The sequence below is a fragment of the Anguilla anguilla genome, chromosome 2 (genome assembly GCF_013347855.1).
Source record: "Anguilla anguilla isolate fAngAng1 chromosome 2, fAngAng1.pri, whole genome shotgun sequence".
In the NCBI taxonomy this organism is placed as follows: Eukaryota; Metazoa; Chordata; class Actinopteri; order Anguilliformes; family Anguillidae; genus Anguilla; species Anguilla anguilla.
Window position 1 is genome coordinate 69,637,522 of NC_049202.1, and position 23,691 is coordinate 69,661,212.

The following is a 23,691-nucleotide window of genomic DNA, read 5'->3' on the forward strand; positions in this document are numbered from 1 at the left end:
ACGTTTGGGGACAACGAAACAACAGGAAGGACACAAACTTATTCCTCGGCATCGATGAACTGGTCAGCCACGATTTGGGGGGCAAGCTGGACCCACTTGACCGGGGAGACGTGGTGCAGGGCGGGGCTGTAGAGGTCGCGGTGGACGCCGCGCGGTTCGGGGTTCAGGGTCGTCCGAAGCATGGCGGCGCACAGCGCGTCCTCCGGGTCTGCGGGCGGGAACAGACACAACGCCCGTGGGTGCTTCTCCGAACGACGCGGGCGGAAGAGACCGAACCAGCCGCGGAAAGATCGAATGAGCCACAGACCGACCTACTGCCGCCACCAGGCAGGGCTTCGCAGAACCCTCCGCCATTTTGGGCACTGGGACCGACTGCGGACTGCACAGCTCTATGGCAGGTCCAAATGGCACAGTGAGAGTCTGACACTGTATGCCAGTATACATTTTTAGGTGAAGCGAAGGATTCTACTGTGTGTGAATTTGTTTTATGTAACGCATACAAATCTGCCAGTGTCGACCTCTTCAAATATTTTTTCTACAAGTAACACACACACCACACTCCCCGACAAAATAAAAATTGATTAAACTGTCACATAGCCTAACCTTGGAACCTTGGAAGACTTTTAAACACAGACTGTTGACAACACAAAATGTGTTGTCCTTAATTACACATGGAGGTGTTACAAATGACACTTTGTTTTTTTAACATCTGTTCTGAGAGTGTCCATATAGCCTACTCACCATAGGCAGAGTCGTATGTCTCCTTGTCCCAATCCTCAGTGGGAGCTGCCTCCATAATCTCCTTCTCCCAGTCCTCATCTTCCAATGGATGCTGCAGTGTGGCCAGGGTCTCTCTATGTTTCCAACTCAGTCTCCTTCTCCGTCTCTTCCTTCGTCTCGGCGGACAGGCAGTACCTGCGACGCTCTCTGCGGGCTGAGCTTGACATGTTCGGGGCGTCACACGGCACACTCGCCCGTGTCGCTTTCCGTCTCTCTGCTCAACGCCTGTCTGAGCAGAGGAGTAGGTTTCAACTGCAGAACACAGCACAACAGCGTAACATCTCACAGCAGAGAATCTGTGTCACTGGAGGCACTTCGCTTTGCACTGCATAGAAAACGCGCTTGACAGACTAATTCAGGATTAGATCAACAAATGCTGAACAAAGTAAAGCACTTGGGGGCAAAATATGTCTCAAATGCGCGAAGGCTTGTTTCTGTCTGAGCGTGGGATGGGTCCTCCACGTATGAAGCTGGCTCCTAAAGTGTGATACCAGAGGTCTGTGGAGCGACTCGGCTAACCCTGCATAGCCTATTTTACTCAGATGACTGGAAAACACAGATCGAGGTTATTTAAAACTAAAACACAGCGATAACATTATTTTGAAAAAATAAAAAATAAATTCGGTGCTGCAGGCGATGGCGATAGGCCTACAGCCGAAGTTCAAGTCCTGATTATCTACATCTCAACAGGTGGCGAAGTAGCTAGCGCAACAAGGGTGAATTCGTTAGCGTCGGTCAAAGTTCCAAGCAAACGTCAAAAACGTTTGAAAACGACGCCTGACGATAAATAACTTTGCGTGTTGTACTTTTTTTTTTGGTATAACGTGGATATAAACACAGCGAATCGACGAAACTTGTTCATATTTTTTGATGAGCCTACTGGATAAACCGCGGTTTTCTTGACTAACGACAGTTCTCCTGAAGCTGTTCTATCAAGTGAAATTCATGTACCCGGGATTTTTCGAGAATCATTCAATAATATTTACCACAAGTTTACCGACCATTACACCCCCTTCTTCTCCAAGGCCCGGCAACATCGGGTTGTAGCTACCTCCACCGCACAGCAGCCCTGTCCCTGCATTGGAGTTTCTGAGAGCGTGTTCGTAACGTATATTCAAAATGTGTTGTTGGGTTGGTAATTTATTGTGAACTCGTAAATGTGATAATCATGGATTTGGAATAATAGTGACCAATGAAAATCAGCCACTGGCTGTATAGCTTTAACTTGGTAAATTCATTGAGATGTTTTTCGAGTGGATGCCAATCCGCTAACCAGCTACTCCCTTAGAGGCCTTACCTTCCTTCTACTACAATTCATGGACGCTAACCACGTCCTCTCTTTTACCAAGCCTGACGTCTCCATGCCACACGTTCCCCCTACAGACAACATTTACCCTAATAATTCGTTCCAATGAAACGTGGTCAGAACACTACAAAAATGACCTCGAGCGGTATGCCATTATGGAATCGCTTACAGAACGATTTCACGCGCCAGCATTAAACATCAATAGCTGTTCAGCGGCCGTACTGCTTAAACGAAGACAAAAAAGACAAAACATTTTTTTTAAAGTCATGCCAAAGCAAATCATTTTATTTACAGCTGAAGTTTGTACATCACAATTACCTGTAAGAACTGGCGTCAGCCTGTGTGTGTGTTAATATAAAACCACTGCACTGGGTGGTGCAGAGATGTAAATTAGGCCTACTAAAGAAAATCCCGGGATTAAAGAAATAAAGCAATGCTCTGATTTGGGTGACCAGGCAGTATTACCCCCTCTGCCAGTCCTCTCATTGCAATGTCAATGCTCAAATGCCCTGTTCATATTGTGCAATCCCAAGGATAGGCCTACTTTGTGGAACAGGAGCAACGACTGACGCCATTAATATGTATATAATAAATGGGAATCCAGTGTTTTAAGTCATTATGGTGCTCTGACCTGCTACAGTACACTCAAAACTGGAAGGTCACATTTTTCAGAGGGCAAAGCTCATATAAATCTTAACATCTACCAAATAAGGCTGTTATACAATGGGCATGTAACTTGTGGCTGGACGGGAAATGTAATAGTTTTAATGCATAATTTTTCCTCTAACAGGATTAGCCACTTTTATCTCAAAAGAGAAGGACAAGACAACTCCCAGCAACAATCATGGTGGCCCAGGATGAAGCACACCAGGACCAACAACGTGCAGCAGGTTTGGACACGGTGTCTGTCGATGAGAATGGAAAGTCGCCTCTGGCCTCTGGACTAGCATGTCTTGCTTTTGGCGTGGGGGAAAGGTAGTAGTGCCTTTGACTAATTTTTTTTTAATGGGATAAATGGGCAAAGACAGAAAAATAAGTGAATGGAAACCTGACAAAACAGCAAAAGCAGTCAAATCAAGAAAGACAAATACAAAAAAAAAAAAAAACTGACAAACCAACACTGCAGTCATAAATAAGAGGAAAAGAAAAAAAGTCCCAAAACCATAAAACATATTTAAACCAACAACTTAAAAACGTTGTGCAGTAAAGTTTTCACAGACACATCATCTTCTTACTTTATCTTAAAACTGGTAAAAAATACATTTTTTTTCCATATTCTAAAGTGTGATGAGTGGCACATGGATACAAATAGTAACTATTTTCTGTACAAGATTTACAATTTATGAAAAAAAAGAGAAGAAGCTTAGAATACAGTGTATAAAAGCTCTGTGCAGCTGGCCAAAGGGGAGACGGGGGGGGGGGGGGGGGGGGGGGACAGTTTGTCATTTGAGATAAAAAGGCACAAATACCAGAAAGTGAGAGCATGCAAAGAAACTCGTTTTGTGTGCAACAAAGCAAAACAAACAGTTTACAGTAGAAAACTGTAGCCTTTCCCCTAATTACGTGTGTTCAAATACTGCTATGCACATGACTTCTTAAATATCTCCGTAAAGTTGTACCTTTTTTACATTTTTTTTTTTTTTTACAACAGCCCCTTTGACAGGAGGGAAATGTGTGGGGATACATTCATTGACATCTACAGTGCACAAACATTATTTCTGGTGCTGCCCAGGGCAGGGCACACATCACACATGGACTCTGTACGACCAAAATGTGATCACCATTGCTTTTATTACATGAATTACTACCCCTGAAACCCTTGGAAGAAATACTGTGTAAAAAAGCAGAGATTCCAGTTAATTCCCCACCTTCTTTGTACAGTACTGTACCTTCTTGCCTGATGACATTTTCTTCTCTTGTGAGTCATTACGAGAGTTACACCAAAACACTGTGAACCAAATCGGTTGCACCGCAAATTCTGCTGGAAAAACATTTAGACCTCAGACCACAGAGCTGCCTTAGCAGTAACAGCCACCAGGGGGAGCTGTGAGTTTGCATTTTGACTAATTCCCAAGTGAAGTTGGCATTGTAATCCTTGCAACATTTTAGCCCTGCATATCTTATAAAGCCTACCATGGTGTTTCTCTTGATGCGCGTGAATCGGATAAGTTGATACTTCACCACAAGACAAATGTTTTTTTCCAGACATTCTCCAGGCTGATATCTATGGGTAACTGAGTGAGCGTCTAATCCACCCAAAACAGACAGGGGTGTTCAGCATGGCAGGGTACAAAAATCAGCTTTAAAATGAGTTTACTTCTCTTCCTGCAGGTGCTAAGCAACACGCTCGCATACAGACTTTACAGGGCTTTACATATACACCGCAAAGGCCTTCAGTGATGGACTCATCTGGTCATAATTTTATCACTGACCATGTGGACTGACTGGCTCGTTCAGCACCTTCACCAATAAAAAAAAATCTCTGTGCCCATTTCATCTTTCACTGCCTCTCCCATTTACTATTTATAGATCTGTGAAAAAATAAAGTCTTTAAAATAAATTTTATTTTGTTTACACCCTCGGACTCGGACTATCCGCAAAAATAAACTATTTAAATTTCAAAAACCAAAAAACCACATCAACCGCCCCGCTTTCACGCGATTGCGAGTGACTAAGGATTCTGCCCGTCATGCCCGGCCTTGGCCTTCACTGTGCCAGCTTTAGCAGTGGGTGGGGGGAGCGGCGGGTAGAGCAGCGGAGAGTCAGGGCAGCGAAATGAAGCGCAACCTGTTTGCGGGACAATGGGACGCTTTGTGAAAACGTTGGTCAGCATCTCATTAAAACTCGTCCCTCTTTAAAACCACCCTGTGGAACTTCTCAGCTGAACAAAGACCTATGAGCGTGCTGTTCACACTGAATCAGCAACGAAAGTGAAGAGGAGCCTGGCACTGCGTTCCTGCTGCACACAGTCATCACACCACTGTAGCTGATTAAAAAAAAAAAAAAAGTCCAGAGCACTGCTACGCAAATCCATTGTGCAGCTGCGTTTACACTCAGCTCTCTATGCTGCTCCACCAAGGGGCCTACTGTCTCCCCCCCTCTCTCCCTCCCTCCCTTGAGCAAGTCCCCCAGCCACGGGCACCTGGTCACCTGCTCGTTACACCTCGTCTCTCCCTCCCAGGAGTACCCCAACCTCAGCCCCAACCCCCAGCGTTGTGGTGGCACGCCGTAAGCGTCACGTATCCAAAACAAACCGGGCCCACAACCAGGAAGGGCTTACTCAAAAACGCGACCGTGTTATGCGCCGGTTAATCGAAATTTGACGACCGTTTTCAAAATTACCGTCCTCAGTTTGGGGAGCGTTGGTCCCGAGGGAAGCCCTCGCGTGCGTTATCGGGCGGGTGCAGCAGCGCTGCGCGTTTTGGACCCGTTGGGGTGAGCGAAACGGCGCCAGCTCTCCAGCAGAGATCTGCTCTCTGTGAACAGCAGCTCAACAGCGCCCCCCTCAGGCTGTTCTCCCTTACACACGAGAAGCTGAGGAAGCCGAACTGAGGCGCCATGTAGGGTCATGTGGTCCCGGCACATCGCTCAGGTCTAAAAGATTTCAGGATCTCAGAGGCCTCAGTACGCCTCACACAGACTGGCAGTATCCAACCTTCTCATCAAATCCCTTCCAGGCAACATCCTTGAACCCACTGGCCTCCACAATCTGCAGTCACACAGTCACCCCACCCCCCCACACACAGATGCCACTAGGTGCACACGGCGCAGATCATAAACGCATTTCATCGTAAACGCCTTATCTGACTCATCATCCACATCCTTTCACCTCAGGTAAAAGAACATTCCATCCTAACCAGGCATGAGGCCTTGGCTCCGGCTGTCTGCGGTGTGGTGCTGCCGCTGTGCAACGGGTCGTCAGCCCAAACGCAGCACTCCGAGCCTGCTCCCTGCAGCAGCTGTCCTGCACCGCTGCCACCAGCAGCTAACGCACACCCTCACTCGCCACGTCACACATTCTCAAATCGACCTACACGCCATTCAGAAACCTGACCAGCTCCCCCACCGCACCGGCCATCTCCGGGGGCTTCTGTGCGCGGTTTGGCGTTAATTACAGTCACTGTTAACGGGGAGGGGGGAAGGGGGGGGGGGTCGACTGTCTATCAGAGGTTCTCTTTCCCTGCGTATGCATTCATACGGTTTACCTCCACATATGTACATACCGCTGCCGTTTTGTGCAACACTGCGCCTGTATACCCACAGCTAGTACTTACGCAAAACTTAAACACTTCCATTTTAAGAACACAAAAAATGACTTCCTCCTTTAATTATGATTATTTTTTAAACTTCAACAGTAGCAATGACAAATATACTCGAAAAATTCGGGGGGGGGGCGGGTGAGGGGGGTGGTTGGGGGGAAGTGCAGTGCAATGAACGATATCAACATCTCTTGTGATTCACACATTACTACAGTGAAGTACCAAAACTCCTTTTGTAAACACAGAATGACTTTAGTTCCAGTGGCTGTGATGGTGCAGTGCACACCCCCCGGGCTGTAGGGGGTGCTGTCTGCTCAGTGTGGCTCTTTTTTCCTTTTCCATCAACGGTGATGTCTAGGTCTTGATCTCAAGGATAGAGGGGTTGTGGTCCAGGATGGCCAGGATAATCTTGTCCATGTACTGCCTGAGGCGGAAATTGATCTCTTCCTGTTGCTTCAGGGCCTCCATAAGCTGCACATACGACCGTGACAATTACACAACATTAGGCATCAATACAGTCACACCCCTTGACACAGTACAGTGATAGTGACGAACACAACCATGTAATTATAAAACGCATTAATAATACAGTCCGTAATCACTGACAGGCTATTCACTTTTTGGCTGCAAATCTTAAGTCGCGTCATGCAGCAGATTTCCCCAGGCAGCCCGGCCCAGCCCGGCCCAGCCCAGCCCAGCCCAGCCCAGCCCAGCCCAGCCCAGCCCAGCCTAGCCCAGCCCAGCCCAGGCCACCCCAGCTCAAAGCCCAGCCTAGTCCGGCCAGGCCCAGCATGGCCCAGTCCAGCCCACAGCCCAGCCCAGCCCAGCCCAGCCCAGCCCACAGCCCACAGCCCAGCCCAGCCCACAGCCCAGCCCAGCCCAGCCCACAGCCCAGCCCAGCCCAGCCCAGCCCACAGCCCAGCCCAGCCCAGCCCAGCCCAGCCCAGCCCAGCCCAGCCCAGCCTAGCCCAGCCCAGCCCACAGCCCAGCTCACCTCGTCTCGGGAAGCGCTGTCGATCTCGGCGGCGAGCGACTGGGCTTTCGTCTGCGTGGCGAGGAGGTTCTTGGCCTCGTACAGGCTGAGGCTGAGGATCTGGCCGTTCAGGTCGTCGTTCTGGTCCCGCAGCTTCTGGTTCTCCTGCGGAAGGAGGGGGCGGAGAGAGGCGCGCGTCAATCAAACGAAAGGGGCGGGGCTACAGCGACCCGGGGCCAACCGGGACAGCCTGAGAGGGCCCCCTTGCCAAATGTGTGCCGTGATCATCCCTGGATGATCAATTAAATTGATTGATTGATTGATTGATTGAATTCAATCATCCCTGGATGCTCAATTAATGCTCAATCCCTGGATGCTCAATTAAATTGAGTGATTGATTGATTGAATTTGATTGATTGATTGAATGCATCTGATAACCATCAGAACAATACAAGATGACGATCTGGCTTGAACTGCCTCGAGTACCAATCATCAAAACTATCAAGGATTACACTGGTTTCCATTGTGGTCTTTAAAGTGTGTGTGTGTGTGTGGGGGGCATGGCAATTTGGCATGCATGCTTAGTCCAACAGTAATGTCAATATCCTACAATCATTTACAATCCCACGCCATTAACTCCCCACCTCTACGTCCACTCTCCAGAGTCAATAACATTGAATGGACTTCCAAGGGACGTGCTGCTAAACAGGCTTGGTAGTAGAACTGAAATCATCTTTAAACTTCAAATGGATACATCAGAACCTGATATATCCAAGAGTAAAATGTCTCAGAAAACTCTTCAGCAGAGAAAGGGCAGGACCCAGTGGACTGGGGGTGGGGGGGATACCCTCAAAAGCAAAAAAAAAAGGGTACAAGCGTTCAGACAAATGTGAGTGCTCTCCTGAAATCTGCTCTTACACGCAGCAGCTAAGGTACAAAGCAAGTCCACAATGTCCCGTGGGACATCAGCTTTATTTTGTTTACATTCATGCCCAGTCAAGGTGGGGAAAAAATTGATGTTGGTGTGATATATAAAATGGCTGCTTAAACAAATCGCTGTGTTCATGAACACTCAGAGCTCCGAGTGCACCAATTTCCTTTAGCCGTAAACAACAGGCTGCTGAGCAACACACATTTCGGGGTTCCTCCGCTGTCGTAGATAATGATAGTGTAGAGGTATAAGCGCTCACCTACCACCTCAGAGACCCGGGTTCAATCCCTGGGTTCAAGCGGTACTTCCGGCTTGGGTCAGATGTTCCTACCAACACAACTGGCAGAGGCCGGTGAGGGTACGAGTTAGCGACTCCTACTGGTTGGTCGGGGCGCCTGTTCAGCAGGGAGGGAGGCGATCTGGGGGAGATAGCGTGAACCTCCACGTGCGTTACGCTCTCCCAGTGAAACTCTTCGCTGTCAGGTGAAAAGAAGTGGCTGGCGACTCCCCATGTATTGGAGGCCAGGAACGTAATACACACGGGGAATTGGAATAACGACTAAATTGGGGGAAAAAATGGCAATTTTTATTTTTTAAAAATAAAAATAAAGCGGCTCTGTGTAAAAGCAGCCCTGCAGCCCTGCAAATCCCAGGAGTTTATGGGCAGGCGGGTGGGGGGGTGGGTGCGAGTGACAGATTAACGCTGCTGGCAAGCCAGCACATGCCCCACCGCTCTAAAAGCAATGCAGTCAGCGGACCAGCGCCAAAAGCCACCATATCTAATCATTTGTGAAGAGCACATGGACTGGCAAGGTGCATTTTGCTTTCAAGGCGTAGAGTGTAAATGCTGTTTGCCTGCCTCGTGTGAGATGGAGATCTTTGTTGGAGTGCCTCGCTATCTTATCTTTAGATAACACAGAAGTTATGACAACGAAACAAAAGAACAAAGAAGAAGTTATATTCCTTCACCCTTGTGCTCGTCTGCCCTACCAGCAGGATAACAGTGAAAATGAACAAGCTTTGGTAGACACACTGCAGCAACCATGTCTCAAAAAACAAACAAATAAAAATAAAAGACAAAGAAATTGACACTGCTCTCCTGATAAGGAAGCCTTGCTTCCACTTGGCAGTTAGGATCATAATATGGTTCACTTAATACCAAAATATGAGCCTGTAATTCGAAAGCATAATATGGTTCACTTGATACCGAAATATGAACCGTTAATTCGAGAACAACCAGTGTCTTCTGGGTGCGTACGACAGCGGACACCAACATCATGTGAGCAACTACAGGACTACCTTGAAATCGCGGACTGGACTATTTTTACTGATGGGATGGAATTAGCGTCAGGGTGCTCAAGACCAATGCCAAACAGCTTTTATTTTGCTTTTTAAATTTTTTTTAAAAATCTGTCACTGACAGGGCCATTCTCAATAACAACCGTCTCCATAAAACAATCATAGACCACAAGTGTACATTCAGTTACTGGTTTAATGCTCCAACAGGCTTCTCAACAAGGTTAAGATATCCTTCCTACCTGAGGTCAGCAGCTTACTAAATAGGGCCGCTCAGCACTAGAGCACTTTTAAATCTGCACTTCTATTTATGTTTTTATTTTGTCTGTTACGTACGATAATGAGGATTTCAGCATCTATTGCCCCATAGTCAGTGTGTTAGCACCTACTACATGCTGGTCACGTTTCAAACAGACACAATTAAAGCGCGTCTAGCTGAAGTGAAACATGTACGGTTCGCATAAAACTTTGAGAGCATCAAATTCCAATGGAGTAAGTAAGAAAAGTGGAACTTGAGTTTGACGTCCTGAGAGCACGCATACGTGTGCGCCTCAACGCAGTTAAAACAAACGGAGACGTAGTCAATGAAGGGTGAAAGGGCGGTGGTGACGGGACCCTCGGGACTCGGTCCGGCGCGATAAAGTACGGCACGCTCGGGGGGCGGGGGCGGGGGCACGCTCGGGGGCGGGGACGGGGGCGGAGGCCCACCTGCTTCAGGCGCTTGATCTCGTGCTCCAGCTCCATCTCGCGCGACTTGGCGCTGAACTCGGACAGGCTGCAGGAGGACAGGCGCCCGCGGCCCGGCTTCTCCGTCTCCAGCTTGAACAGCTGCAGGTACTCCAGCTCCCGCCGCAGGTCCTCAATCAGCTGGGGGGGACGGGGGGACGGGGGGGGGACGGGCAAGAGTCAGAGTCCATGTGTACATGCACACACAGACACACACACGTACGCACGTCCACACGCACAGGCACACACACGCACGCACAGGCGCACACACACACGTACAGGCATGCACACGTATACAAACACGTACACACACGTACACACACAGAGACACACGTACGCATACCCACACGCACAGGTACAAGTACAGGCATGCACACATGTATACAAACATGTACACACACATACACACATATACGCACACACACGTACAGGCATGCACACATGTATACAAACACGTACACACACACACACACACACACACACGAGCGCACACATACGCGCACACACGCAGTAGATTTAGAGTCGGGCTGTTTCTATTTGTGTATGTGTGCACATGCAAATGAGAGTATGTACATCCTGTATGCAGATGTGTCAGTGTGCTCATCACCTCCTGCATGGCCTCCCGCTCTTTCTGAAACTCGTGTCTGTTCTGCCTCAGCTTGTCCATCATCTTCTTGTAGAGATCCATCTCATCCTTCAGCCGCAGACTGGTGTCCTCCAGTCTATCAGTCATCCGCTGTTTCTCCTGCACACACACACACACAGACACAGGCAGCCATGACAGTTAGTACCATGTTTGTCCACTATTCTAAATGAAAGTAAGAATCATTAGTTGCCCCTCTGCCCCGGGCGCCTGTCTTTGCTGACCAGGTGGCTGTGGGATGAGCCTCCCATTACAGTCAGGACAGCAAAAACCCTGCCCATCTTCAGATGCACACTGGAGACCCAACCTCTCATGACTGCACCGTTCCTCCCCTAACCACCTTTAGCTAATCCTCTACCTTTCTTTTTGGATTTCCTTTTGCAATCCATATATTACAGTTAAAAACAGGTTATTTATATAGTGGTATTCAGTTTTGTTTACTATGCTAATTGCGGGTTTGTTGGGTTATATTGATTATACAGTAAATGGTGCCTTACAGTAAGTGCTCTCTTGGTGATATCACATTTTGTATTTATGAGACTTAATACTGATGCTCTCCAATCCCTTTCAAATTATTGTAACAGAAAGTACCATAGAATACAAAGTATGTACTAGTTTCTCTAGCTCCTTAGTGTTCAGCAGCTATTAGACAGAGCCTCAACCACGGTGAGCATACCCAGATATTTTTCTACATCACGAGAGAGATCATGTGCCACACCATCACAGGTTATACAAAATAAAACATGCCTTTTTCCTATGGGGTTTTCAATTCCAGAAGCTGGAATTAGAAGTGTTGATATCAAATCAAACTGTGAGTTTTCGCACATTTTAATTAAAATGCACTTTTTGCGGTCTTGAGAGAGGGTGTGAGCGCATGTGAACGCTCTGCTGACAGACGGGGGCTATTTTCAGGAGCTATCTTGCGGATCACGAACTGTGAGTGACGCGGACGGATTTGTGGGAGAGGAAGCAAGACGGGGGGTGGGGGGGGGGGGGGCGGGAGTTAAAAACTTTTCAGTGAAATGCAGAACTTCAGGATCGTACATCAGAGGTGGATATCTGATCACCATTGTACAGTACATGAGTGTGAGAGACTTCTCTACACAGCAAATTTTATATTCACTGTGGCCACAAATACACCAATGTGTGAATATCACTGCATATCAAAGATGGCTACAGTGGGATAAGGACTCACACAGTGCGCTTAAAGATAGTTTTATTAATAATGTTATTAAGCATTATGAATGCGCAATTAATAATGTGCATGAGTAACACATTATTCATGCCATCGAATGGAGTGTTCGGAGCCAAAAGGCCCATTTCTGATTTTCCGCGGGACTGCACAGAATGAGTCACGCTGAAATCACTCGAGATGATTCAAGAGCCAGAATGGCGTGATCTTTAATAGCTCGCCAGGTAGTTTCATGACGAGGGTATATGGGTATTTGCCAGGAGAGGATTACATTACAGTCTACAAAACACCACAGGCTAGATACACTGGGCCCCTGTGAAACGGTAACAAACGCAACATGAATAAGACGGACCGTAAAAAATGTCAATCAATGGTGTTTCTTTCCTGAATTTATATGCAACAAAGGTTAAATTCCCTCTTATCTTATATACATTTTTGGTTATACTTCACGTCATGGAATTCAATCCATAAAATAAAAGATTGGCAATTGATTTTTGGAAATTAATAATATTAAATTCATATCATAAGATTGTCAAAACTTATTCCCCAGAGGAGTGTGTTGGTTCTCTGTGTTTCAAAATGGCAGTGGACATTCCAGCAATGGAAACAAGCCTACTAGCTCAATTAGCCATTCGGCATTAGTAGGCAGAAAAGGGAAAAAATACGTTCAATAAGAGAAAAAATTCGAATAAAACACACACCTCATCCAGTTTCTCTGTCTGAGACTTCAGCCGGTTCATGCTAGCGTTCATCTCTCCGTTCTCCTCCTCCAGCTGCTGGACCCTGTAGAAAAGGGGGAGGAACAATCAATCAATCAATCAAATTTTATTTGTATAGCGTATTTTACAGCAGTTGTCACAATACGCTTTACAGACAACCCTGGCCTAAACCCCCACAGGAGCAAGCCTAAGGAGCAGGGGCTTAGCCACTGGCTGCCTGACCATACTGTCTCTATGAACTGTGCTAAACAGCCGTCCTGTACGCTAATGGTGAGCACGGCTGTAAGCGTGAAGGCTTCCGTGTACAGAAACAATGACTAGAAACGAGCTGTAGAGCCTGAAGGTAAATACCTGTTACCGAGGTAAAATGTGAAGTGATACTGGATACTAAGGATGTAATGTGAAGGGGATCCCTGTTTGCCAGGGTAAAATAAGAAAGACTAGGGTAGCATGCATATTATGAAATGTGTATTGTAAAGGGAGTTCTATGCCTGTTACTGAGGGCTAGTTTAAGGGGTATTGTTTATTGAGGTGTAGTGTAGTTGTATTGGTTATTGAGGTGTAGTGTAGGGGGTATTGGTTATTGAGCTGTAGTGTAGGGGGTATTGGTTATTGAGCTGTAGTGTAGGGGGTATTGGTTATCGAGGTGCAGTGTAGGGGTATTGGTTATTGAGGTATAGTGTAGGGGGTATTGGTTACTGGGGTGTAGTGTAGAGGTATTGGTTATTGAGGTGTAGTGTAGGGGGTATTGGTTATTGAGCTGTGGTGTAGGGGGTATTGGTTATTGAGCTGTGGTGTAGGGGTGTGGGTTATTGAGCTGTGGTGCAGGGGTGTGGGTTATTGAGTGCAGGGGTGTTGGTTGTTGAGCTGTGGTGTAGGGGTGTGAGGTATTGAGTGTAGGGGTGTGGGTTATTGAGCTGTAGCGGAGAGGTATTGGTTATTAAGGTGAAATGGCAGGGGGCTACCGTACCGGTTACTGAGAAGCTCTATCTCGGTGGTCTTCTCCCTCTCCATCTTGCTGTAGGCCTCCCGATGTCTCTTCAGCTCCTCCTCCATGGTCTGCTCCGCCCGCGCCTCCTGGTCCTTCAGCTGCTCCTCCAGCTCGTGCACCCTGAGAACACGTTACACAAAAAAATACCGAAACCGCTCGAACAAACACGTGGGCACACACCGTTTTTACACAGAATTCGTATCACCTCAGATACTGTGCAGTGCTGCATGAACACAAGTTACCATCCTCTTCTCTGTCCTGTGGCACACTCTGTCCTGTGGCCTCTCTGCTCACCATTTCAGTGCAGATCTGCGCGTGTGTGTTTCTGTGTAGCCACTCACCTGTGGACCAGCTGTGTGTTCTCCTGCTTCAGCCTGGACTTGAGATCGCCGTTCATCAGACTGTCATTCTCCAGCTCCGACACCTTCTTCTCTAGATAACTGACCTGTGTGTGTGTGTGTGTGTGTGCGTGCGTATGAGAGAGGGAGAAAGAGAGACAAGCAAACTGATCAATCATGTGGCACCAACACCATATTGAAATTTCTTAAGTATTGTGTGTTTACAAATGCCACAATGCTGTTCCCACCGTACACTTTTACTTCATCAGCTGTACTCTGAGATACAGAGGCACGTGCATATACAGTAATAACAAACACAAACTATAACTGACACTTTATACTTAACAGCCATTGGCTACTTTACAGCTCCTCAGTACATTTCAGAGACACCGGTCCGATTGTAATGTGATTACAGCCGCACAGATAAAGCAGAGGAGCTACAGTCGCTATCGCACGCCTGTCTCTGTGCCGGAGTGTTGCTCGGTAACAGCGACAGGCGCTCAGGCGGGGGGGGGGTGGGGGGGGGGGGCACGGCCGAACTGTACCTTCTCGGTGATGTCGACGTCGCAGGAGTCGATGCTGTCTCTGAACAGGTCCTCCGTGCTGCCGTTGCTGCTGCTGATGTTGCTGCTGTGGGAGAGTTGCCTGTGGAGGGGCGGGCGGGGGTGGGGGGCAGGGGAAGGGAGAGGAGCGGACAGTTGGTCACAGCGGCACAAGCTCCGCACGCACGGCACACTCCCCAAACCGCGATCAGACTCCAGAACCGAATTTAACGGCCCCGCCCGTTTTTAGCCCCCGGGTCAATGCGCCGGGGGGGGGGGGGGGGGGGGGGGGGCGCCTCACTGTTTAAAGGCGTAGTTCAGATAGAACAAGACAGAAAAATAAAATGGCGGAATTCCTCCATGGTCGTGCTCAAGTTGGCACAGCCCCCTGCGTTTTCCGAGCTCACTTAAGGGGGGGGGGGGGGGGGGTCCAGTGACAGTTGAGTGAGTGGCTGGGGGGGGGGGGAGTGTGGCCAGTTCCACACAGCCTTCCGGGGGGGAGGCACTCACACCGGAGCGAACCACTGCATCCTTCCCCGCTCACTAATGTAATGACTTCGACCACATACTTCCATTATCCAGATTATCCCACTGAGCCAAAAGGGGAGCGGGGGCAGAGCTCAAGGAAAAAAAAAAAAACTCCTGGACTCATAGATCAGCTCCGACAGGCCATTTTACTCTGTCACCTCTCTGCTGCAAACACCTCGATTAACAAGCCTGGAGCAGCTCTGCCTCAAACAGCTCGATTAACAAGCCTGGAGCAGCTCTGCTGCAAACGCCTCGATTAACAAGCCTGGAGCAGCTCTGCCTCAAACACCGATTAACAAGCCTGGAGCAGCTCTGCCTCAAACAGCTCGATTAACAAGCCTGGAGCAGCTCTGCCTCAAACAGCTCGATTAACAAGCCTAGAGCAGCTCTGCCTCAAACAGCTCGACTAACAAGCCTGGAGCAGCTCTGCTGCAAACGCCTCGATTAACAAGCCTGGAGCAGCTCTGCTGCAAACAGCTCGATTAACAAGCCTGGAGCAGCTCTGCCTCAAACAGCTCGATTAACAAGCCTGGAGCAGCTCTGCTGCAAACGCCTCGATAAACAAGCCTGGAGCAGCTCTGCCTCAAACACCTCGATTAACAAGCCTGGAGCAGCTCTGCCTCAAACAGCTCGATTAACAAGCCTGGAGCAGCTCTGCCTCAAACAGCTCGATTAACAAGCCTGGAGCAGCTCTGCTGCAAACGCCTCGATAAACAAGCCTGGAGCAGCTCTGCCTCAAACAGCTCGATTAACAAGCCTGGAGCAGCATAGCCTTCTGATCTGTGTGCCTAAAAAAAGTCGCCTGAACAGCGCCACCAGATCAGAAAACAAGACCAGGTTAAAACCTAGCATATGGCTGGACCTAACACACGTGATCCGGCCGACCAATGGTGTAACTTCATAACTCAGCCGACCAATGGTGTAACTTCATCACTCACTCAGTCACTCACTCAGTGACTCAGTCACAGACATTCGCGTTTGTAGGGCTGGCCCCGCTGTTGCGGTCCAGCCAAAAACACGCTGGCATGATAAATCCAATCTGATCACGGATTGGTGAAAAAAAAAAAAAAAAAACCAGCTGTGTAATATAATGGTGAAGGAACTGGCCTTGCAACTTAAAGGTTGCCGTTTCGATTCACAGAAAGGACGTTGCCCTTGTACCCTTAAGGTGCATTGCTTCGGGTATCTATCCAGCTGTATAAATGGATACTACGCAAAAAAAAAAATGTATAATGTAAAACACAAAACTCCCACAGCCACATTTATTAAAAAAACTACAAGCACACATACAGTAAGTATTACATAAAATGTAACCAATGCAACCCGCGTTCCCCGATGAAACTAAGCTAGACACGTAGCAAACCACGATATATATGGAGAACACTTTCGTCCATCAACGAATGGTGCTCCACCAAAATTCCCCCTCCCACCGCATACAAAGCTCTGCTCTTTCTGCAGGAGGGAGCTGGGAGACCAGGGAGCACTGCAGACCAGGAGCATAAAGAACCCTGCCCATGTGACACTGCTCTGCGTATTTCTATTTCTTCCTAATCTCCCGTGAGACAAAAGTCACAGTCAACAAAAATCAGGCCAGCAGGAACAGTAATTAATGATTAACCGACCACTGGCAAGAGCAAATAAAATAAATGAAAAAAAAAAGTTTAATGACCTACCGTCCGAAGGCTGTGCTTGAGATTTTCCTGTTGGGACTGAAAGACAAAGAGAAATGAAATTATTTTTATTACTTCAATACTGTACTCTTACAAGCTCTGTGATACAGGGAGATACATTTTTTTAAATTTATGGTATAAAAACACTGTGAAAAAACTGCTTTGATTTGCAACCAGACTGTTTTGTAAGGATTTATTCATGGACCAGTATTTAATAAAAAAACTAAACTGAAGGACATCTCAATGTTAATTGAAATCTTCCTCCCTGAAGGAGCTTGGTTTTCTGTGAGCTCAGCAATAGCCTTGTCTTGAAAGCAAATTCTATTTTCAGGCTGTGGGTCTGTATGTTAATTAATTTTCACACTGACACACACAATCACATGCGCACATGCGCACATACACACACACGCACACGGACACGCACACACACACACACACAGCTGTGCAGTACTGTAATGTGTGGTGAGCTGGGGCAGTGCTGGTTTATGGGCTGTTGCTGTTCTGACACACTGTCATGTCTGCCTCAGCGGTTCAGCTGATAGCACACAGAACAGGCAGCTTCCTTCCAGCTTAATCTTCCCCTTCTGGGTCTCGCTCTTCACTCTCTTTCCCTTCCTCTCCTCCTTTATTTGGCCTCGTTTTCCTTCCCTTTCTGACAGGCTAATCCCACTCCTCCCTCCCCTCCCTCCCTCCCATCCCTCTTTCTCCACACCATTTCCCTCATCGCATCATTACTCCTTTTCAGCTCTCCGTCTCTAGTGTCTTCATCCTGTATCACTCTCTTTCTCTCTTTCTTTCCTCTCACCTCCTCCATACCCCCCCCTCCTCCTCCTCCTCCCACCATTCCTCTTTCTCCAGGTCCCCCCCTCCCTTCTTTTCTTTATCAACTAATCCCACCCACCCCGGGCACCACAGATCGAGCCTGCCGTCAGATGGGCTTTAAACTAATCCCCGAGACTCATCACACCCTCCCCCCCCTCCCCAAAAAAGAAAAAAGATTTGATTTACAAATACTGCACTGAATCAGCATTAGCGACAGCCAAGACAATAAGAGTCAAAGGTTAGAGCAGGGGTGCACAACAGGGGCCGATCCATTTCAGGATTTTGAGCCAACATTTCCCAACATTTATTGAACTGGCCCAATCATATCTCGATCTGACAAGTGTGTAAGCAACAGCTGGAGTCACAGTCTGCAGGTGTATCCTAGAGATTTCACGGTGCTCAAGCACAGGAGTGAAGCAGCGTAGTTTATAGAGCTGTGAGAAATGGTAATCGGCTGGAACAAAAACCAGCGCGCGGATCGGCCCTCCAGGACCGGGTCAGAGTCATTAGCCAGCGCAATCTTCGGCAGTTCTGCGCGTCCGTAGCAATGCGGCTGACATCTCTAACGAGGGTCCACAGTAGGGGCAGGCGAGTTTGTTGTGGGGGGGGTGGGGGGGGGGGGAGGGGGGGTTAAAGATCAGCACGGTAACGAGGGTCGTCATGAAAACGACGCGTCGAAGGAGAACAATTCCGAAAATGCGGCTCTCCGGGAGGGCTGGCGTTAGAGGAGTGTAGGAGGCGATGAAAGCTCGAGGGTTTTACATAACAGTGAAAACGCCGCCTGAACGAAAGTCCTTTAGACTGTTACTTCAAAACACCGCCGGGAGCAAAAAACAACGTGCTAACCTTGACGTTATCTAGCCAGCCGATCTGTTTATCGTGAGTGACACGGCAAATATAACCACGTGCCACCTAGGAATGACTCACGTCTGACTGAGAGTATCTCTCGCCAGGTGAACCTCAAAGACGACCCAATCTCCACGAACGGCGTACAAACCAAATAACAAACGCAGTCGAGCGAAATTAACCTTGAGCGTAAGAGTGTCTTTCCCTAAATTTTGACACTGTTGTACTGGGGCTGTTTGCATCCAGTGTGAACCGAGTTCAGCTTTACATCAACAACCAAGCTCTGTTTTTGCAAAAAGAGGGATTTTACAAGAATCTGAGCAGGTGATCAAAATACTTTAATACCATTCATAGATTTTGGTGACCCCCCCACCTCTCACCCCACATAAGCTGTTCGTGTACAAAAAGGGGAAACTAGCCACATACATATTTGTTCTTTTAAAATTAAAAATTAGGAGTAAAACTGTACACCCTTATTTAAATGGCCATCATTACAGTACAGAAACAGTCTCCAGCAAACTTCCTAGAATCAACAATGATACATAATTGTTTTTGTGTAAAGAGTAAAGAGCCTGTATAAGCATTGTCAGGTCACTCGTTCTGTCAGATTCAGCTGAAGGAATGCCGTTCCTTGCAGCTTTTCTCCAGAACTACAATGGAGAAACATTTAAACAATCCTCACTTCAAAGGGTGTTCAAGTTGGAACTACAAGGCATTCAGATCCCACACTGAAAAATGATATGTTCCCCAGAGATGCCTTACTGTACAACGTGTGCGTGCATGCGTGCACACACACACACTCTCTCACACACACACACACACACACACACACACACATCCTTGTGTGGAATCTGCTTGCCTCCTCCACGCTCCATCGCACAGTCACACATTTCACTCAGCATTTGGCAGTAATAACGCTGTCATGGCAACCACTTTAAAAAAAAAAATATATATCCTTTGATGTATTTTTTAAAAATCTTGCCATTACAGCAGACAATGCATAGTCATGGAGTAACAATTCAAAATCAAGCTTTAGCCACAGGCAAAAAAGATGAGTCATCTTCAGTTTTAATAAAATGGATCCTCTTAACAAGTTCCAAAATTTTGTAAGGAAGCCTCAGCCAGAGAAGATTAAATCATTAATGCAGAGGAAAGGCAATCCGTCTGATAAAATACCCACAGTCCTCTACTTCTTCTCACATCTCCAGTGTGCAGGCCCGAGACAGACATTGGACACCTGCTGAGCAACAACGGCAGTCATTACCCGACTTCCTGCTAAACACGAGTCAGCCAATGGATTTTTCCAACTTAATGTGAAAGTGAGTAGAGGACGAGAATGGAATTACAGGTAGGTTTCACTCGGGGCGGGGTTATGCTCAGGGCTGCCACACCTGAGCAGCCCGGTGCTGGCTGTGGATTGGTTTAACCGCCCGTACCTGTTGGCTTTGAGGTTCTTGAGGCGCGCCTCCAGGTCGTTGAGCAGGTTGACCTTCTTGCAGCACTGGGAGCAGTACACGTCCATCAGCTCGCTGTTGTACAAGTGCCTCATCTTCCGCGGGGTCTGCCCGGCGCTGCAGGGGGACAGAGCGGCAGCGACACCAGCCGGTCAAACATTGGCCTCGCTTATAAGCCTCCGGTTCAATCTACCCACAATGCACTTTTGCTTAAATGACGCACGTCAGCCTAACAAACACGACCGTTTTCTAAAACGTAAAATCACGACTTCTGAGCTTGTCGAAATTAATGACAAAATGTGGAGAGATTTATGAAAAGATTGTGACTTCAAGGAAAGGACAGAGAGGTGTACAGTCACACTGAATATATGCCATGGCTCCATGCCATTATTGCCCATTTCCACTGAAATCAATGTTCAGCGGGGAGGGTGAACGCGACCTCGGCATGTGAAAGCCGGTGTTTGTTGAGGTGCGTGTTAAGGTGCTTGGGACATAAGTTATAGCGTAGCCTGGGCCAAAGGATGGGCTATTTCAGGCTTTGGCCCTCTGCCCGTTCCCATCAATAAAGCCAAGGTACCTGGACTGGGGTGCGAGCTGAGAGGCCGTCCGTCAGCACGAGTGTGGGCGGAGCAGATCTCCCCTGATGAGTGTGTGTGTGTGCGAGTGTGTGTGTGTGCGTGATTGTGTGTGTGTGTGTGTGTGTGTGTGTGTGAGCGTGAGTGTGTGTGTGTGTGCGCGCATGTGTGCGTGCGCGTTACACTGCTTCTGCTCAGTCTCATATTTACATGTAGACAATTCGAGAACTTTGCAAGTTTGACTTGACTATCTATTTATGTATTTAGACTGTCAAGATAACAATCTGTGGGGCTGACAGCGCAGACACCAAATGAACGCGCCCCCCCCCCCCCCCCCCCCCCCCAGAATAGGTTAATTAAAACTTCCCCACAAAAAGTCACTGTCAACAGACGGGCAAGTTCTTCAAGTGCCAAACTTAAAAAGTTGATGCGGGGCGTTCTACTAATAAACCGTTGTAGAACATCTGGTTGTCCGAGGCCAGGTGGTGTTGACGCTGGCCTTTGAGGAACCCGCAGCTGCCGAAATACAGGCGCTGTAGCAGACACGAGGGTCGCCACACCCTCCTCCTCCTCAGGCAGGGCCATTTAGGAGACTGATGTACTGCAGGTTATTACAGCGCTGTAATTACAGGCTCAGTGGTACAGTAGCATCGGTTAGTTCAAGTGAACGCCTTCCAATTCACTGCCTTAAGGCTTCAGCCATCCGCACATTTGATATAATTTGACATCAAGCATAATGGTGGAGTTTCAGTAAATAGGCCTTTCCTGAGAGAGAAGCTTTCAACCATACCAAGACGCCGCAAGCCTGTTTGAAAAAAGAAAAATCTCAACAACCGGTTTTGGGAAGTGTCCTGAATCAACACAGAGAAAAATGAAACGGGTTGCATGGATTAGGCAAATTCTGAGACTCGACGGCCTATTAATGAAGCTTCACCGGGCTATCTGAAGTCAAAAGTAATGAGTTTTAAATCTGCACCTCTACTGGGCAGCACTCAGGCGAACTCACAGAAGAGTTCCAGAGGGATTAAGGCACTAACGAGCTTACGGGGCAGTGAGGGACGCACAACTAAGGGACAGCAGAGGGCTGATGAGGCCTCAAGTGAACAGGAGTGCAGGAACTTTGGGATGAAGCAACCTTCTGAGTGTGCATAAAGTTTGGGTGACAGAGGACTAACCCATAAAACAAGCAGCACGAGTACATACTAGCATACTGCGTACTACATAGGGTGCTCTGCTAAGAGAGTTTACACAGCAACTGTTCTTTATCTTAAAATCAGCATTATATACCGCAGAATATAATAACTTTATATAGAGATTTACAATCTCTCTGCTGCATGGAATAATTAAGTTTGGAGGCACTTTCTGGCAGTTTCCAGTGACTTTCCTGGACTGGCCAAAATAGTGTGTGCACGTGTGTGCGCGTGTGTGTTTGTGCATGCATGCACATGTGTGTGAGTATATGCATGAGTGTGCATGTGTGAGTACATGTGTGTGTGACTACATGTGTGTGTGTGTGAGTACATGTGTGTGTGTGAATACATGTGTGTGTGAGTACATGCATGAGTGTGCACGTGTGCGTGAACATGTGTGTGAGACTACATGCATGAGCGCGCACGTGTGCGTGAATGTGTGTGTGTGACTACATGCATGAGCGTGCACGTGTGCGTGAACATGTGTGTGTAACTACATCCATGAGAGCGCACGTGTGTGTGCATGCGTGTGTGTGAGGACATGCATGAGCGTGCACGTGTGCATGCTCACCTGGACGGAACAGAGGAGCCCAGGTCGGAGTACCCGTTGGTGCGGGTCTCGTCATCAGGGCAGGGGCTGCTGGGACTGAAGTCCACGTCCTCCCCCTCTCCGTAGTCCTCGAACTGCTCCTCGTTCAGGGAGGCCGACGACCGCGTGGACAGGTCAGAGGTCACCGAGGGGTTCATCTGACCACACCTGCAACCACAGCCGCAGGCACGCACAGAAATCATTCACTTTGCACCCGATTTTTCCTCCCATTACCCTGGTCTGGTTTGGTCTAATTTTCAGAACATTTCTAATCAGTGAAGTCATCACAATGTAAAAACAGCTGAATTATAGGTTCACATGGCAATATTCAACATGACTTAACAGCATCATAAGTACTCGCAGATGGCAGAAGGAAATTAAGCTTTTTTTTCCTTGTTCTGCACTCAGGTTAATGAACAGCTCTTAAATTATTACACAGTTCACTCCGTCCCCTTACACCAGTGGTGTCAAACTCGTGCCATGGAGGGCCGTGTGTATGCAGGTTTTCATTCCAACCAATTAATGCTGCCTTAATTGAGTCCAATTACTCATTCAGCCATATGCGTTTAACTGCATTGAAGCACAGAATATAAGAAAATTTTTATTTAGACAATGCGGGTCACCATAGACGTCGGGTCACCATTGTGCACAAACCTGCATCCCTAATTCAGCAAATAATTTAACTAATTATATAATCAAGATCTGAGGCTGGAATGAAAACCTGCATACACACGGCCCTCCATGGCAACGAGTTTGACACCACTGCCTTACACTCTGATTCGAACCTGCGACGAGACCGGGCTCCATTAAAAAGGGGTACTGACTTGTTTCCGGGCAGGAACAGCCCCCCGAGGCCCTCGTCCTTGTCCCCGGGCCGGCCCCCCTCCGAGGTTTCGGAGCCCGGAGCGCTCTCCACCGCGCTGTCCATGTCCGACTCCCGCGCCTCTCGGCCCGGCCCCTCCTCCTCATCGGGAAACGGGGGGCAGGCGGGGTACGGCCGCGCGCACATGACGACGGGACGTCCCGCCGCGTCCTCCTGCCGACGCGAGAGAGAGAGGCGAGCGTTAACGCCGAACTCAGGCCCACCGCACCCGTCCGCTGCGCTTCCTCCTCTACAGCCGGGTTCCTCTCGAGATTTATTCCCATTGGGGAGTTTTTTCTCGCCACTTTTTTGAGATGTTTTCTCCCCACTGGGAGTTTTTTTTACCTTGCGTATCTGCTATTTAGGGGTTCAGGCCTGGTGTTTGCTCTTTTTTGCTCTGTCTCTTGTCTTGCTACTCTGTAATGCAGGGGGTCCTCAATCTTATCCAGGAAGTGCGGT

The 23,691-nt window shown here is 48.1% G+C and overlaps 1 protein-coding gene across 1 annotated transcript in view; it reads right to left on the reverse strand.

The window, feature by feature from the left end:
- Positions 1-4,726: 4,726 nt before the first annotated feature.
- Positions 4,727-23,691, reverse strand: part of LOC118220171 (rab11 family-interacting protein 4A-like) — a 45,706-nt gene continuing 26,741 nt past the window's right edge. The window contains exons 4-15 of the mRNA XM_035403861.1: positions 23,195-23,406; positions 22,353-22,538; positions 19,999-20,133; positions 16,898-16,933; positions 14,700-14,799; positions 14,158-14,261; positions 13,796-13,936; positions 12,808-12,889; positions 10,879-11,016; positions 10,254-10,412; positions 7,340-7,483; positions 4,727-6,816 (exon numbers count right to left, since the gene is read on the reverse strand). Coding sequence (XP_035259752.1) covers positions 6,700-6,816; positions 7,340-7,483; positions 10,254-10,412; positions 10,879-11,016; positions 12,808-12,889; positions 13,796-13,936; positions 14,158-14,261; positions 14,700-14,799; positions 16,898-16,933; positions 19,999-20,133; positions 22,353-22,538; positions 23,195-23,406 — 1,554 coding nt within the window. The 3' untranslated portion in view covers positions 4,727-6,699. The remainder of the gene's footprint in view (positions 6,817-7,339; positions 7,484-10,253; positions 10,413-10,878; positions 11,017-12,807; positions 12,890-13,795; positions 13,937-14,157; positions 14,262-14,699; positions 14,800-16,897; positions 16,934-19,998; positions 20,134-22,352; positions 22,539-23,194; positions 23,407-23,691) is intronic.